The 13,923-nt window shown below is 36.0% G+C and overlaps 3 protein-coding genes and 1 non-coding gene across 5 annotated transcripts; 3 read left to right on the forward strand and 1 right to left on the reverse strand.

Moving 5' to 3' along the window:
* Window positions 1-1,170: 1,170 nt before the first annotated feature.
* Window positions 1,171-2,569, forward strand: LOC104752835 (CRIB domain-containing protein RIC9). 2 transcript variants are annotated; one of them, XM_010475096.2, is made up of 5 exons: window positions 1,270-1,374; window positions 1,515-1,610; window positions 1,715-1,812; window positions 2,008-2,068; window positions 2,225-2,569. In XM_010475096.2, exons 2-5 carry the CDS (start codon window positions 1,550-1,552, stop codon window positions 2,386-2,388), a joined length of 384 nt encoding a protein of 127 aa, XP_010473398.2. In that variant the 5' UTR covers window positions 1,270-1,374; window positions 1,515-1,549; the 3' UTR covers window positions 2,389-2,569. The 2 variants fall into 2 exon arrangements, with proteins under 2 accessions (XP_010473397.2, XP_010473398.2); XM_010475095.2 differs by having other exon boundaries at window positions 1,171-1,610.
* Window positions 2,570-5,214: 2,645 nt separating this feature from the next.
* On the forward strand, window positions 5,215-7,762 carry LOC104752836 (glucose-6-phosphate/phosphate translocator 2, chloroplastic). The gene is made up of 5 exons (XM_010475097.3): window positions 5,215-6,041; window positions 6,357-6,582; window positions 6,681-6,903; window positions 7,055-7,268; window positions 7,472-7,762. The coding sequence occupies exons 1-5, from the start codon at window positions 5,544-5,546 to the stop codon at window positions 7,481-7,483; spliced, it is 1,173 nt and encodes a 390-aa protein (XP_010473399.1). The 5' UTR covers window positions 5,215-5,543; the 3' UTR covers window positions 7,484-7,762.
* A 689-nt stretch (window positions 7,763-8,451) lies between these two features.
* On the forward strand, window positions 8,452-8,569 carry LOC147926101 (U5 spliceosomal RNA). The gene has a single exon (XR_015585598.1). It is a non-coding gene; the product is annotated as a U5 spliceosomal RNA (small nuclear RNA).
* A 483-nt stretch (window positions 8,570-9,052) lies between these two features.
* On the reverse strand, window positions 9,053-11,365 carry LOC104752837 (tubulin alpha-2 chain). Its single transcript, XM_087493050.1, has 4 exons — window positions 11,000-11,365; window positions 10,440-10,674; window positions 9,973-10,343; window positions 9,053-9,875 (listed from the first exon to the last, which is right to left on the reverse strand). Exons 1-4 carry the CDS (start codon window positions 11,090-11,092, stop codon window positions 9,222-9,224), a joined length of 1,353 nt encoding a protein of 450 aa, XP_087349176.1. The 5' UTR covers window positions 11,093-11,365; the 3' UTR covers window positions 9,053-9,221.
* Window positions 11,366-13,923: the final 2,558 nt, after the last annotated feature.

A 13,923-nucleotide genomic window follows, 5' to 3' on the forward strand; every position in this document is an offset into this window, starting at 1 on the left:
TAAATATTCATAAAAGTTTATAACATCACTTTTTCAGATTATACTGTACTAGTTTTTCAAGTTGTTCGACCAAATCATTGATTACACTTGCCATATTGGTTTAGTTGATGAATGAAACAAATAATTAAATGCTAGCATATAATATAGCTGAACCAACTCTTAAAAAAAAAAACTCTAGACCTTTACACTAGTTGTTAACTACTATGGTGGTTAATTTTCTCGAAGGGCTAAGATTCGATCCTATCTTTTTCATGGGATTAATTATACATTTATACCATATGATGATATAAACCCTCCTCTTCTTTTTCGTTAACTACATGAACCCTCTTTGTGAACCCAAAATGAAACCAATGTTTGAAAAACATTACAGATAAAAAAAAAATAGAAGAAAGGCTATCAATATTATTGAGTCAAAATATTATAGCCTTCTTCATTTATATATGAAATAGTCTAACAAGCACAACAAAAAATTTACCGTCATTGTTAATTCACACACTAAGCATTTAATCGGAACCTAGAAACAAAAAATTTAAGCCGTTTAGAAATTTATAATAATAATTTACTGTGAATGCTATAACATAAAGCTAATGAAATAAAATTATTCATAAATAATTAATTGATAAATTACATTTTTAAGTACTAAGAAAAGCCATTAATGAATAATTACATTTTATAAAGAAAAAAAAATGTTTAGTGAATAGAACAAATTTGCTTATTAGTATATAGATATCATACTTTTCCAACTCCAAATTCTAGTTGTTATGCTGTCAAAGCCAGTATTATAATAGGTAATTTAAACTTTGAAGAATTAGGCGTACGCAACATTTATAGATATAAAAAGTATATAGTCCTTAGACGACCGCTTACATGCCATTTAGACAATTATCCGCTAATCAACCAAAGCGTTCATATAAACGTCAGATTGGAAAGACAAGAAATGGACCATTATAGATTTCAGTCTTAATATGCGTTAAACGCAGCGTAACCCACTTTTTCGAACTGTTTGTACTTTGTATTGGAGTGGATAATGAAAGAGTAAACGGATGGAATTGGTAGTTGAACTAAAACTCATGGAATGGATCACCTAAACCTTTAACTAATTTTGCTTATTGTCTCACTACATAACATCATTGGTAAACAAAAACCGAAAACACTATTCTCCTTGTCCTTATCGGGTAACATATTCGTTTTTTCTGTTTTCCGTTATACAAAAAAAAAAAGAAAAAAAAAACTATACAAATTTATAGTCTCCAATAATTGATCAAGAATATACTTTGTATTTATTTTATAGGAATATTATTATTACCACTACTCTTTCATGTCTCCTTCCATTTCTTATTTGGCTTTAAATACTATTCCAATCTCAAACGAAAGGTTGTTTTGTTGTCTCTTTTCTCTTTCTTCTTCATCTTGATCATCCTCTCCAATACTTTTTCTGTTCTTTTTTCTCTATTCGATTCATTGCTTTTCTATACCATAAACATTAATGTAAGAAGTGCTTCGGATCTTTATAGGTAGGCTAACATTTATTGTTGTGTTGGATTCGAGCATGACTACGAGATTCAAAGGGCTTTATCACAAGAGCTTCAAGTGTTTCTCCGACATTTTTGGTGAATTGATTAGAATTCTAATCTTGTTTGGTTTTATGAAATGGTAATGAATGATCATTAGAATGATAACGATAATGGATTAAATGTTGGACTTTGTTTTGTAGATGAGGAGGAGGAAGAGATGGAAATTGGATATCCAACTGATGTCCGACACGTGTCACATATTGGTTGGGATAGTTCATCGAGTAATGCACCTAGTTGGGTAAGACATAATTTTTTTTTTTGTAGCAACTATTAGAATTTATGGATTTTTTTTTTTTTTTTTTACAAATAATGATGTCTCTGTTTTTTTATGGATTTTTATTATTTGTTTTTAGTATTATGAGATGAAAAAAATATAAAAATATTAATGTTGATCGATTTCGGTTTAGTTTAACCGGTTGATAGAATTTTGCAGCTACATGAATTCAAGACGAGCAAGAAAGTTTTAGAGCCAAACTCATCGTGGCCATTTCAAGGCAAGTTCTTTCTATTATTATTGTTAACGTTCTGTCAATAATAAGCTAATAATTTCCACATATTATTACTCCTCATTGAAATTCATACCACCAAATAAATTAATAAATAATTGATGAATGCATAAAACTAATATGTTTGATAACATAAATATATAGATTTGAAATCAGCGATGGAGGCATTTGGAGAAGTTGAAAGCAACAAGGAACTGGAAAGAGAATCAACAAAACAAAACCTGAAGAAGAAACTCTCTTCAAAAGCTTCTCTATTTTGTAATTCATGGTCACCAAGATTCTCAAGATCAAGCAAGGTCCTTGCTTAACTATTTTTCGTTTTTAATTTGGCATGCCATTGTTTATATAATAAAATATATATAGTGAATATAGGGTGAGTTATCAATCTTAATGCTTCCATTCGAGATATATCTTTTCAGAAGTGTGTACAAATTAATATTCATATTGTTTTTGCAATGATATTGGAATGGGTTTTACTATTTTCACAAATTATAGTTTCTAAAAATATCCACTAAGACATTTTATCTCTATCTGATGATTATGACTTACTTTAGGAAAGAGTAATTACACTGTAAAAGATGGAAAAATTTATCATTTTAGGCTTTTAGCTTAGAGGAGGTTGCAAATGTGAATTATCATGTATATGTTTATCACTTGTTATTGACGAGGCTCGAAGATAATTATAAACAACATTTTGTTTTGGGGGTGTTAGGATTTGATTTGGGAAAATTGGGGCAATCATGGATTTGTGTGGGTCTGTCGTAAGTGCAAGATAGTCGCGAAATTTATTGAGCTGGTTTGAGTGAAGAATATTTGATGGTTATTATAGTTATAAACTTGGGACTTTAAAAACTTTGCAGCTCAATATTTACTTCGTACTTATAGTAGTTTAGTTTAATGGTGTTAGTTTGTAATAATACTCCCAGGTTTGAATCAAATGAAATGATGCTAAAAAAAATTCAAAAAAGAAAATTTAAAAGTTAAAACAAATTTGGATATGAATGACTTCCTTTACATAATCCAAAGTATAACGAAATAGTTTCATTTATCAAGTGGTAGTGGTTATAGGGTTAAGTGGTTCTGAGTTGAGGAGCACTTGCCTTGTAAATCTAGGTTAGAGATCGATTTCTGTTAAGCGTGTAATTTACCAAATCATTATATTTGACCAGTAGAAATGGTATCCTTTTATGCCTATTTAAAAACTCAATAAATGGATTACTCGACGGGTATATTGTATTCTCACTCCAAAGACATTAGTCCGTGGTAAATATCCGGATCACTATTGGACTAAAAAAAAGAAAAACGAAGTGGGCAATTCAATATTCGTAGGTTCATTGGCTTGCGGATATAGTAATAAGCAACGGATCGGATCGGACACTTTAAAGTCTTGCCGAATGGACCAACAAGCCTTTGTTAACATGGGCTAAAAAACTTCTCTACAGCATATATGATCCATCCCATTTTATTAATATCTACTATCTTTTAGGAAGTAACCAATTTGTAGACTAAGTAGTAGCAAAGAAGGAATGGAAACGATATATTGTTCTGTGACCATAAAATGCAAAAACTTATGTAAGAAAAGTCTCATATGTCGCCCATACCCTTTAAACTATTTAGATTTCTCACTGTGTCATTAAAAAGAGAATGGTAGCAGGACATGCATTTCAATCATAATAATAAAAAAAGAGATGATAAACTTACGGAATATGTGAAGAACAGCGCAAACGAAAACGACTTGAGAATCAATATCATTCCTTGATGCTGTCCACTTGCTCAATGCCAATGCGGTAAATTCTGTGAATTAATTAAAACTTTTTTTCTTTAAATCTATACCCAATTTAACAGTAAAAAAGTAATTTTAAGAAATACTTATCAAATTTCTATTAAAAGTTAAACACATAAAAAAGTTACTGTTAGTTGTAAGAGAAAATCTTTGCAAGTGGGATTGTTTTAGAATGCTGTGTTTATTAAAAATGTATAATTATTTTTTTTCAAAACGCCATTTGTGTCGTTTTTACAATTTCAACTGACCATTGTGTTACCAATTCATGGTCATTTCAGTATCTAATAGTTAAATGAATCAACGACTCATATTTCACGGAGCAAATCGCGCATGCAGATAAATCCATCAACTGAACAATTTGGACAGCGATGTTTCAGATGATTACGTTGATTTCCCCAATCTTACGAACTTTCCTGCAAACTTTTCCTAGCCGTCGAACATGAACCTAATTTATTACCCGACCTATAAACACACACATATATACATGCAAATGGACATATGTGTTGTATGAATCAGTGTCTGGTGAAGAGGGAGTTTGTCGTGTAATGAGAGTTGCATGTGTTCAACAACTTTGTTGTGTTTTGTAATTTTCCTTTTGGGATATTTTCTACGGTGGGAATTCCATTTGCGAGGTCGCATCATTGGCGAAGCGCCCTTTGTACGGCCAACATGTGACCAGACCTTCTTTGATTTCAACGGTCCATATTAATATTTCACTGACTAACGTTACAGATATATATATATATAATATATTTAATACTCTAGATCCTGTACCATTTTATTGTCGTTAGCATCGATGACGAATGAAAATGACAAGCGATACATCGTGTTGTTCGTGTTATTGTTGCCAAACCGATGAGGCGATGATGATGTATATAAGTTAATCATATATATTGTCGTTGGTTTACATTTTACAACTATCTCTATCAATGATGATTTTGGTAATCCAACGATATAATTCTCATTGAAATATAGCTTAACTTACAAACTAAACTTTGGCACATGTAAATTACTCATTGACTCTTGATAAATGATAACTATAGACGGCAAGAATATAAAACCAAAATTGGAATAATTTAAGTCCACAAAGGAGGAGAAAATAAAAATCTTGAAGATTGAAAATTCTTTTCTGTAATATAGAAAATTTAAAAGCAAATTAAAAAAAAAAATCAAAACATGAAGGTTTCAGATATTTTAAAATTTTGATAAATATCAAGAAAATAGTTGAGTACGTGTAGACTATTTCCAAAATTGATCTTTGCTTCTTTAACGTAACGTAACGTAAGACCTTAAGACTAAACACTTGGTTTCTTTATGGTCATAAATATCAAATTCTGAGTAGAAATAATTTATCAAATCCTTAAACCGGATCTAATGCACCGCCTCTCCCATAGTTTGACGAATGTACCCATACAATTTAAACCACAAAACCTAATTATAAAGGGTATTTTCGTATATTCCAAAAAGTCTGAATAACCCTAACTTGTCGTTACAGTCAAAAACGAAACCTTTCCCTCCTCTGTTCTTAATATCTTCCTATAAATTCTCTTCTTCTTCCTCTTCCACTTTAACAAATAAACAAACGTCTCTTCTCTCTCTCCTTCTCCCTCTCTGATATAATCTTAAACCTACCTCGAGTTCATCGTCTTCTTCAATAACTCAAGAAGAAGGATTCACACAATGATCTCTTCAGTTAAACCTACTTCATCTTCCTTCTCCACGGCCTTCTTCTCCAGCGGGGTTAGGCGCTCAATTCCAGCAAAGCTTCAATTTTCTCCTTTAAACATAATCAAAAACTGCCATAACCAAAGCTTCAGCTATAATGCTGTCTCCTCCCATCAAAAGCCTCTACACATTTCATCTGCTTCGAGTTTCAAGCGTGAGGTCAAAGTTCAAGCTTACGAGGCCGATCGATCTCGTCCACTCGACATTAACATCGAGCTATCCAACGAACAGTCGGCGCAGAAGCTTAAAATCGGAATCTACTTCGCGACTTGGTGGGCACTTAACGTTGTTTTCAACATTTACAACAAGAAAGTCCTCAATGCTTTTCCTTACCCGTGGCTTACTTCGACGTTGTCTCTCGCTTGTGGCTCTCTGATGATGCTTGTCTCTTGGGCTACTAGAATCGCAGATGCTCCTAAAACTGATCTTGATTTCTGGAAAACTCTGTTCCCGGTAAGAATTTAGGTTTCTTGAATACTCTGTTTTCCGGTAAAACTGATCTTGAGCTCTGTTTTAGGGTAATTATTTAGTAATTTACTCTGTTTTACGGTAAGAAATTAAGTTTTACCGTGTTTTCCAGTTAAAATATCGGATTTTTCATGATGTGTTGCTGGATGGATTTATAATTTGTGTTATTACGATTCAGAGGTCGAGCTAGTTATAAACTAAAACACTAGAAGTCTAGAACAGTGGTAGAACTTGTTTGTTGTCTGATAGTGAAGAGTATGTTTTGTGATTTATGTCTGCTTTTCTTTTTTTTTATTCAAGGTCGCTGTAGCACACACGATAGGACATGTGGCAGCAACAGTGAGTATGTCAAAAGTAGCAGTTTCCTTCACACACATCATTAAAAGTGGTGAACCAGCGTTTACTGTATTGGTCTCAAGATTATTCATGGGCGAGACTTTTCCTCTTCCTGTCTATCTCTCTCTCTTACCAATCATCGGAGGCTGCGCTCTCGCTGCTGTTACGGAGCTTAACTTCAACATCACTGGTAACTACTCAGAATCCTATAAGATTGGAATTTCACATTGTGACAGTTGTTTGATTTATGGTCTTATGTGAAACTTTGTGGGGTTTTTTTTTTGGCAGGGTTTATGGGGGCAATGATATCGAATTTGGCATTTGTGTTTCGGAATATATTTTCCAAGAAAGGGATGAAAGGGAACTCAGTGAGCGGAATGAACTACTACGCTTGCTTATCGATGATGTCTCTTTTGATCCTCACTCCATTTGCTATTGCCGTCGAAGGTCCTCAAATGTGGGCTGCTGGTTGGCAAAATGCGGTTTCTCAAGTCGGACCAAACTTTGTCTGGTAAGAACTAAAAACCAAACGAATACTCTTTTTTTTTTTTGTATTTTGTAAAGATTTATAGAACTCAAGTGGCAATGAGTGGATTGGTTAATGTCTCTTGTATAAATTGCAAGAAACTTAATGCATTGTGTTACATTTTTGATATCAACAGGTGGGTCATGGCACAAAGTGTGTTCTACCATTTGTACAATCAGGTCTCATACATGTCCTTAGACCAGATTTCGCCGTTGACATTCAGTATCGGTAATACGATGAAACGTATCTCAGTCATTGTTGCATCGATCATCATTTTCCATACTCCGATTCAACCGATTAATGCACTCGGTGCTGCCATTGCGATTCTTGGAACTTTCCTCTACTCACAGGTAAACAAAACAAACTTTGTTTCTTGGTTTTGGTTAGCCGCCAAATCACTTGATGAAATATACTAGGTTAAATATTTGGTTCTTTATGAAATAATCAAATAGCCAAAGTTTTTCTTTTTCGGTTACTCAACTTGGTTTTTCAGTGACGAATTTATTGTTCTAATGAACTTTTCATTAACATTCTCTGTTCCTTCCTTGAGCAGGCGAAGCAGTGAGGGTGGTTTAGGAGGCAATTTCTTTGGTTGATCTTGAAAAGAAAAAGAAAAAAGTACTAACAAGAGAGTAGCCAGAGAGGAGAGAGTATTCCGGTGAGATCAACATCGGAAAGTGCTTTTTTCCCGTCAATGAATGTGAAGAAAGTGGAGCTTGAAGTTCATGACCATGTTATGAGTCTTTGCTTTTAGTATTTTTTTTTTTTTTTTTTTATATTGTATGTATCTCATATTAGACTAATTTTTTATTATATAAAGCACAAGTCACATGTCCAATCAAAATAAGTCAGATCAGATTCTTAAAAAAAAACAAACAAAAGTCCATTAACGAGAAAAACTAAGTACGATCATGCAAAATAAAAATTTAAAAACAAAAAAACTCACAAACACAACTGATTAAAAAAATATATTCCTAATTTTACTCCCCACTAATAACTCCACGTTCATGGTGGTTTACAGCATATCTTCTATATAAATCCAATTTCAGATTATACTCTCACCATTTTCTTTGAAAAAAAAATCTAAATACAAAAAACAAAACACCACAAAACAACTTTTATCTTCAATTACCAATTTACGAGTCACCACCATATTAGCCAACCACCGGGTATAATACTAGTTATAAAATATTGCAGAAATTCATTTTTGTCTCTTCAATCTATTTCTTATAATTTTCTAAGAAAATGTGTTTCGGCTTTTAGTTTTTTTTTAGTTTTCTATAAGGGTTTACATCATTTTAAAACTTTAATAAAACATGTAAATACTATACTATAATTCATTTTCTAATTTCTATAGAATAAAACAATAGTGAAACGACAGCGTGACGGAAAAAAAAAAACATTAATGAAACGACAGCGTAAGAGTAAAAGGAAGTAGTTTGGGAGAGAGTCCCACATCGGAGAGCTAAGAGTTGATAAGTAGTGAAAGATGCATATAAAAGAAGGGTCTTGGTCGTTGGTTAAAAATCACGCAGCCATGTGGTGAGCACAAAGCGAACTGTTCTTTCGCCTTTTACTAAAGAATACCGTGTGCTCTCCACGCTAAGTGGCATACGCCTATTTTTGGAGGGATCGATCTTCGTGTCGACCCAACACTATTATCAGTTGGAAATTTTGAACTCAACTAATGACTTTGTGCTTTTGCTATATACAGTAAAGATATAGTTTAAACATTCTTTGTTTCTTGTGTTTTTGTTACTTAATGACAAATTCACAAACAATCGCTGATTCTTTGCTAACGAGCCAGTAGCCACATCTGTCAATCAGTACACCATCACTATATAATAAATTAATAATATGCTTTTAAAAAATAAAATTAGTTTTCAGCTAAGCTTTTGAAGATAAAATTAGTTTCAAACTTTCAGTTGTAATAGATTTTCGGATTATTTTCTTTTCAAATTCAAATATTATATTAAAGGTGAATTTGGGAAGAAAAAAAACTGGAATCAAACATGAATATGTTGATTTTGAAAATTTCCTAACCAAATCCCAGTATATACTAGGTTGACTTGATCATATAGAGATGAGATACTATTACCAGAGAGGCAGAGACGAGTCAACAACACACAGGAGATAATAGACAATGATCATGAGATAAACTGGCTATCGCCGCAAGCAAGAGATAGAAATTTAAGTTTCGAAAAACACACACTACTAAGACTCGTAAGAGTTTCGAGCCCATTCACACAACACGAGATAACAGTAACCCACACAAAATCCAAGAGCTTTTAGAAACATGTTTCTTAGTATTCCTCTCCTTCATCATCCTCATCGTCACCACCTTCAGCACCGACCTCTTCATAATCCTTCTCCAATGCTGCAAGATCCTCACGAGCCTCAGAGAATTCTCCTTCTTCCATACCCTCACCAACATACCAGTGGACGAAAGCACGTTTTGCGTACATAAGATCAAACTTGTGATCAATACGGGAGAACACCTCAGCAACACTTGTGGAGTTGGAGATCATACAAACAGCTCTCTGCACCTTAGCAAGATCACCTCCTGGAACAACAGTTGGTGGCTGGTAGTTGATACCACACTTGAAACCAGTAGGACACCAGTCAACAAACTGGATTGTGCGCTTGGTCTTGATGGTACCAACTGCTGCATTCACGTCCTTGGGAACAACATCACCACGGTACATCAAACAACAAGCCATGTATTTCCCGTGACGTGGGTCACACTTGGCCATCATGGAAGAAGGCTCAAAAGCACTGTTTGTGATCTCAGCAACTGAGAGCTGCTCGTGGAAGGCCTTCTCTGCAGAGATGACTGGTGCGTAGGAGGAAAGCATGAAATGGATTCTTGGGTATGGGACCAAGTTGGTTTGGAATTCAGTGACATCAACGTTCAAAGCACCATCAAACCTCAGAGAAGCAGTCAAAGAAGAGATAACCTGGCACCAAATAAATAAAAAGAGTAAACACTAGAAACAAAGCAGCAGAAACGTTACTAGTTAGAAGGGTTATAGTTGTTGCTGGCTGGTTCTATACCTGAGACACAAGACGGTTAAGGTTGGTGTAGGTTGGCCTCTCAATGCTTAGGGAACGTCTGCAGATGTCATAGATAGCTTCATTGTCGAGGAGAATAGAGACATCGGTGTGTTCCAAGAGTGAGTGAGTGGAGAGGACACTGTTGTAAGGCTCAACAACAGAGGTAGAGACCTGTGGAGATGGGTAAACTGTGAAACCCAACTTGGACTTTTTACCATAGTCAACAGAGAGTCTCTCAAGAAGGAGAGATCCAAGACCAGATCCAGTCCCTCCACCAACAGCGTTGAAGACAAGGAATCCTTGGAGTCCAGTACAGTTATCAGCAAGCTTTCTGATACGGTCCAAGCACAGATCAACAATCTCTTTCCCAACTGAGATCAATAATAAGGTTTCAAAAATAAAATCAGTTTAATAATACACAATAGAATACACTGGAGATATAAACAAGGGATGAGTGAGTATCTTACTGGTGTAATGACCACGGGCGAAGTTGTTAGCTGCATCTTCTTTACCGCTGATGAGTTGCTCAGGGTGGAAAAGCTGACGGTAAGTACCAGTTCTGACCTCATCGATCACAGTTGGCTCAAGATCAACGAAGACAGCACGTGGGACGTGTTTCCCTGCACCTGTTTCACTGAAGAAGGTGTTGAAAGCATCGTCACCTCCGCCAACGGTCTTGTCACTCGGCATCTGGCCATCAGGCTGTATAAAATCCAGATACAAAAAAAAAACAACACAATCAATAAGAGTATCCAAAGATCTAAGACACAGAATCAAATCGAACCTACATTTTGGAAAACAAAAGAACCGGATCTCGAATCAACCAAGGAGTCGAAATCAAACACAGATCTAACATCTACAAGAGGTCTCGTTCATCGATCTAAACAGCTAGGTACTATAGATCTGCCATTTTAAATGATGAATCCGAAGAACTAAGGGACAAATATCTCAGATCTGATCTACAAAACACAGGAAAACATACAGATCTGAATGTAAATTAAAGGAATGGGAAGAGGAAGAGACGAACCTGAATGCCATGTTCAAGGCAGTAAAGCTCCCAGCAAGCATTTCCGACCTGTATACCAGCCTGACCAATGTGGATCGAGATGCACTCTCTCATCTTCGTTACGGGGAAGGGTAAGATTTAGAAACTTTGAGATTTTACAGAGAAGAACGAGGAAGGAAGAAGAAGAAGGGCGTTTATGAAGACGCTCTTCTTTTTTTTCAGATCTGAATTTTTTTGTTTTGATTTCTAGGTTTTCCCCCAATGTGTTTGTCTCTATTTATAAGCCCAACGTATCCCATCTGCACGTATATGACACGTGTAATTAGGTTGCTGTTAAACCACGATATGTGTGTAATTTGGTGTATTTTCTAATTTTGAATTTTGCTCGTTTCGCTTCGTTTGAACGTTTCTTTTTATTTTTGAAAAAAACAAAATCCCTTAAATTGTGGGGAATTAAACCGGATCAAATCAATATTTAAAGTAAACCGAAACGATGAGAACTGAACCAAAATCTTCGATTGACGAAGCTTTTGACTGATCTTTGGCCCCTGCACGGCCACTGTTTTTACTTTTTTCGTGTTGCCGAGTCTTTTTCGTTCATCATGGCTTCCTCCTTCCAGCTTAGCATGTTTTTTCTAGCTTAACATGCTAGATTTGAGGTATATTTGCATGGATTTTCTTTTGGATTTCTTGTCGTATTTCTATTCTGTTTATGAGGGGGTCTGCGGCTCCAGAGAGAGTTAGTAAGGTGGTGGTTTCAATGACTATATGTCTCTTAACGGAATGCATTTTTGAAAACAGTCTTTGGAGTTTATTTTGCCTCGCTTTGGTGTGAGATTGTACGGATCACTTTGATGGTCTTTCCGTTTTCCCTTCTACTGAGGGTTTTGTTAGACTTGTTCTATGGGTAAGGGCTTGGTCCCATTTTTTAAGCTTTGGCGACTATTGTGTTGTAGATGCGTTGTTGGAAGGTCAAGTTTTCCTTTGACCCTATCTCCTATCTCTTAGGTTTTTCCTCTTAATGTCGTTGTTGTAGTCGTCATTCAGTTCTCAATTCCGGCTCTTTTATATGTATCCTCCTCCTCTAATGGAGTGTAAACAAGGATGGCCTCATTCGTCTCATTACGTGACTATATACTATTTGCTTAAATAACCAAATTAGATGGGCTTCTATTGGATTTTCCCAATGTCATAAACTGATAATTTTGGACTTGTCATGAATGTTCCGATAGTTATGATGGGAGAGCCCATTACATACATGTCATCCGCGGTCCGGGTGTTTTAAAGACGATTCCAATAAAATGATGTATGTGTTGTGGTGGACCTTGTGGGTCATGTGAGCGTTTGATTTAATTAGCAATGATTAGACAATGAGTATTTTTGTAGATTGTGATCTGATTTTCTGTGAAGTTGGTGAGACGACACCCACCAAAAGAAAAAACGTAATTCAATTCCAACTTGTGATTCCAATTATTTTGTGCTAATCTTGTCGGCGGACGAGATGGAGACATTTATACATATCATATCCGAGAAGTTTTGGAAACTGTTGTTGGTCAATTACTAGATAAAGTATTTAAGGTTTTGAGTTAGGATTAAATTTTCGATTTTTCAGAAAATGTAAAAAGTTCAGTTTTTTTTTTTTTTTTTTTTTTTTTTTTTTTTTTTTTGTTGTTGTTGAAAATAATGTAAACTAAACGAAAACCTTGCATGAATAACAAAAGTAAGTTAAATTTCAAAACTTGAAGTGGTTTAGTGCAGTCTAAGCAATAATCGAGTTCGCCCTAATATTTTCTCTCTTGGACACTATTTTCGAGACGTCGCGTTCAACAATTCTCTCCGACGCCGGTAGAGCTCCGGCTCGCCGGCGTCGGATCCTCTCACCCACTTCGATGCTTTGCTGTTTCATAGTTTCCTTAGTTTCCCTTGTTAGCTCTATCTTCCCCTTTTATTTTCTCCTTTTGAGTCGTCACCAGTCCTCGACCTTTAACCCAGATCCAGACGAAGAAGGCTTGCCCTCGCTCTCATACCGAAGGATGTGGAGTCCGGCGAACCCCATCCTCCTTTACCCTCGCCCAACTCTACCGTCGACGTCTTCAAAGTCCCTGCACCCCCAATTCTCTCGAACCGGATTGTGCTCCGCTTCTGAAGAACCCTGTTCCGCAACATCATCTGAACCTCCACAGGGGACGTCGGAATCGTTGACTGGCGGGGAATCTTTCAGCTATGCGACTTGCCTCCGCTATTGGACTCTCACTATAGAGACATGTCACCCTGAGAGCTTCGCAGACTCATGACCACACCCACCAGAGAAGCAGAACTTCTTCTCCTCTCCGGTTAGCCGCTGCACGAACCAACTCCCCTAGCCATCCTCATTATCCACTGGATTTCTGCGGATGAGTTTTGGACCCAAACTCGGCTTGTTAGCTTCCCAAATGGTCTTGCAAAACTTCCAAATGTCCAGGTTCTCTCATTTTAACCCTCTGTTTTCCTATAGATTGTTACTAGTTTGCTTAGATATCCTCGGTGTTCGAAGACTGCATCAGAGAATCCGTGTAGCTAGTCTGTCTTGGATGTACAAGGGGTATGTTAGAACTATGGCTACTGCTCAACTTATGACATTGTCTATTGGCCCCCAAATCTGGAGTTATCATGTCTCTCCTATTTCCCAGCAATCATACCCTCCTCTGAAGCTCAGGCCATTTATTTATGTCCTTGTGTTGTGTCGATTGCAAACTTTGTGTGGAACCCTTGATCACCATTTCCATGGCAGAGAGGACCCACCTGTTCTAGCACGATATTACATCACTTTTTTGCACCTGCGTTTAGCTTCATTGATGAACTCTCTAACACCCAATGTCTTGCAACCAACCTCTCCTCCGAAGCCCAGGTCTGCTCTTTATTCACCAGTGTTTTACCGACTACTAACTTTGTGTAGAATTCTTGAT

This window comes from Camelina sativa, chromosome 16 (assembly GCF_030686135.1).
Source record: "Camelina sativa cultivar CO46 ecotype springtype chromosome 16, ASM3068613v1".
In the NCBI taxonomy this organism is placed as follows: domain Eukaryota; kingdom Viridiplantae; phylum Streptophyta; class Magnoliopsida; order Brassicales; family Brassicaceae; genus Camelina; species Camelina sativa.

Bases quoted from the DNA above. Each gene is read 5' to 3' on its own strand.
- LOC104752837 (XM_087493050.1), bottom strand. From the start codon at position 11,092: ATGAGAGAGTGCATCTCGATCCACATTGGTCAGGCTGGTATACAGGTC. The intron at 10,675-10,999 runs GTTCGTCTCTTC...GATTTTATACAG, and splicing joins GCCTTGAACATGGCATTCAG to CCTGATGGCCAGATGCCGAG. The intron at 10,344-10,439 runs GTAAGATACTCA...TATTGATCTCAG, and splicing joins CGCCCGTGGTCATTACACCA to TTGGGAAAGAGATTGTTGAT.
- LOC104752836 (XM_010475097.3), top strand. From the start codon at position 5,544: ATGATCTCTTCAGTTAAACCTACTTCATCTTCCTTCTCCACGGCCTTC. The intron at 6,583-6,680 runs GTAACTACTCAG...TTTTTTTGGCAG, and splicing joins GCTTAACTTCAACATCACTG to GGTTTATGGGGGCAATGATA. The intron at 6,904-7,054 runs GTAAGAACTAAA...TGATATCAACAG, and splicing joins GTCGGACCAAACTTTGTCTG to GTGGGTCATGGCACAAAGTG.
- LOC104752835 (XM_010475095.2), top strand. From the start codon at position 1,550: ATGACTACGAGATTCAAAGGGCTTTATCACAAGAGCTTCAAGTGTTTC. The intron at 1,611-1,714 runs GTGAATTGATTA...TTTGTTTTGTAG, and splicing joins GTGTTTCTCCGACATTTTTG to ATGAGGAGGAGGAAGAGATG. The intron at 2,069-2,224 runs GCAAGTTCTTTC...ATAAATATATAG, and splicing joins CTCATCGTGGCCATTTCAAG to ATTTGAAATCAGCGATGGAG.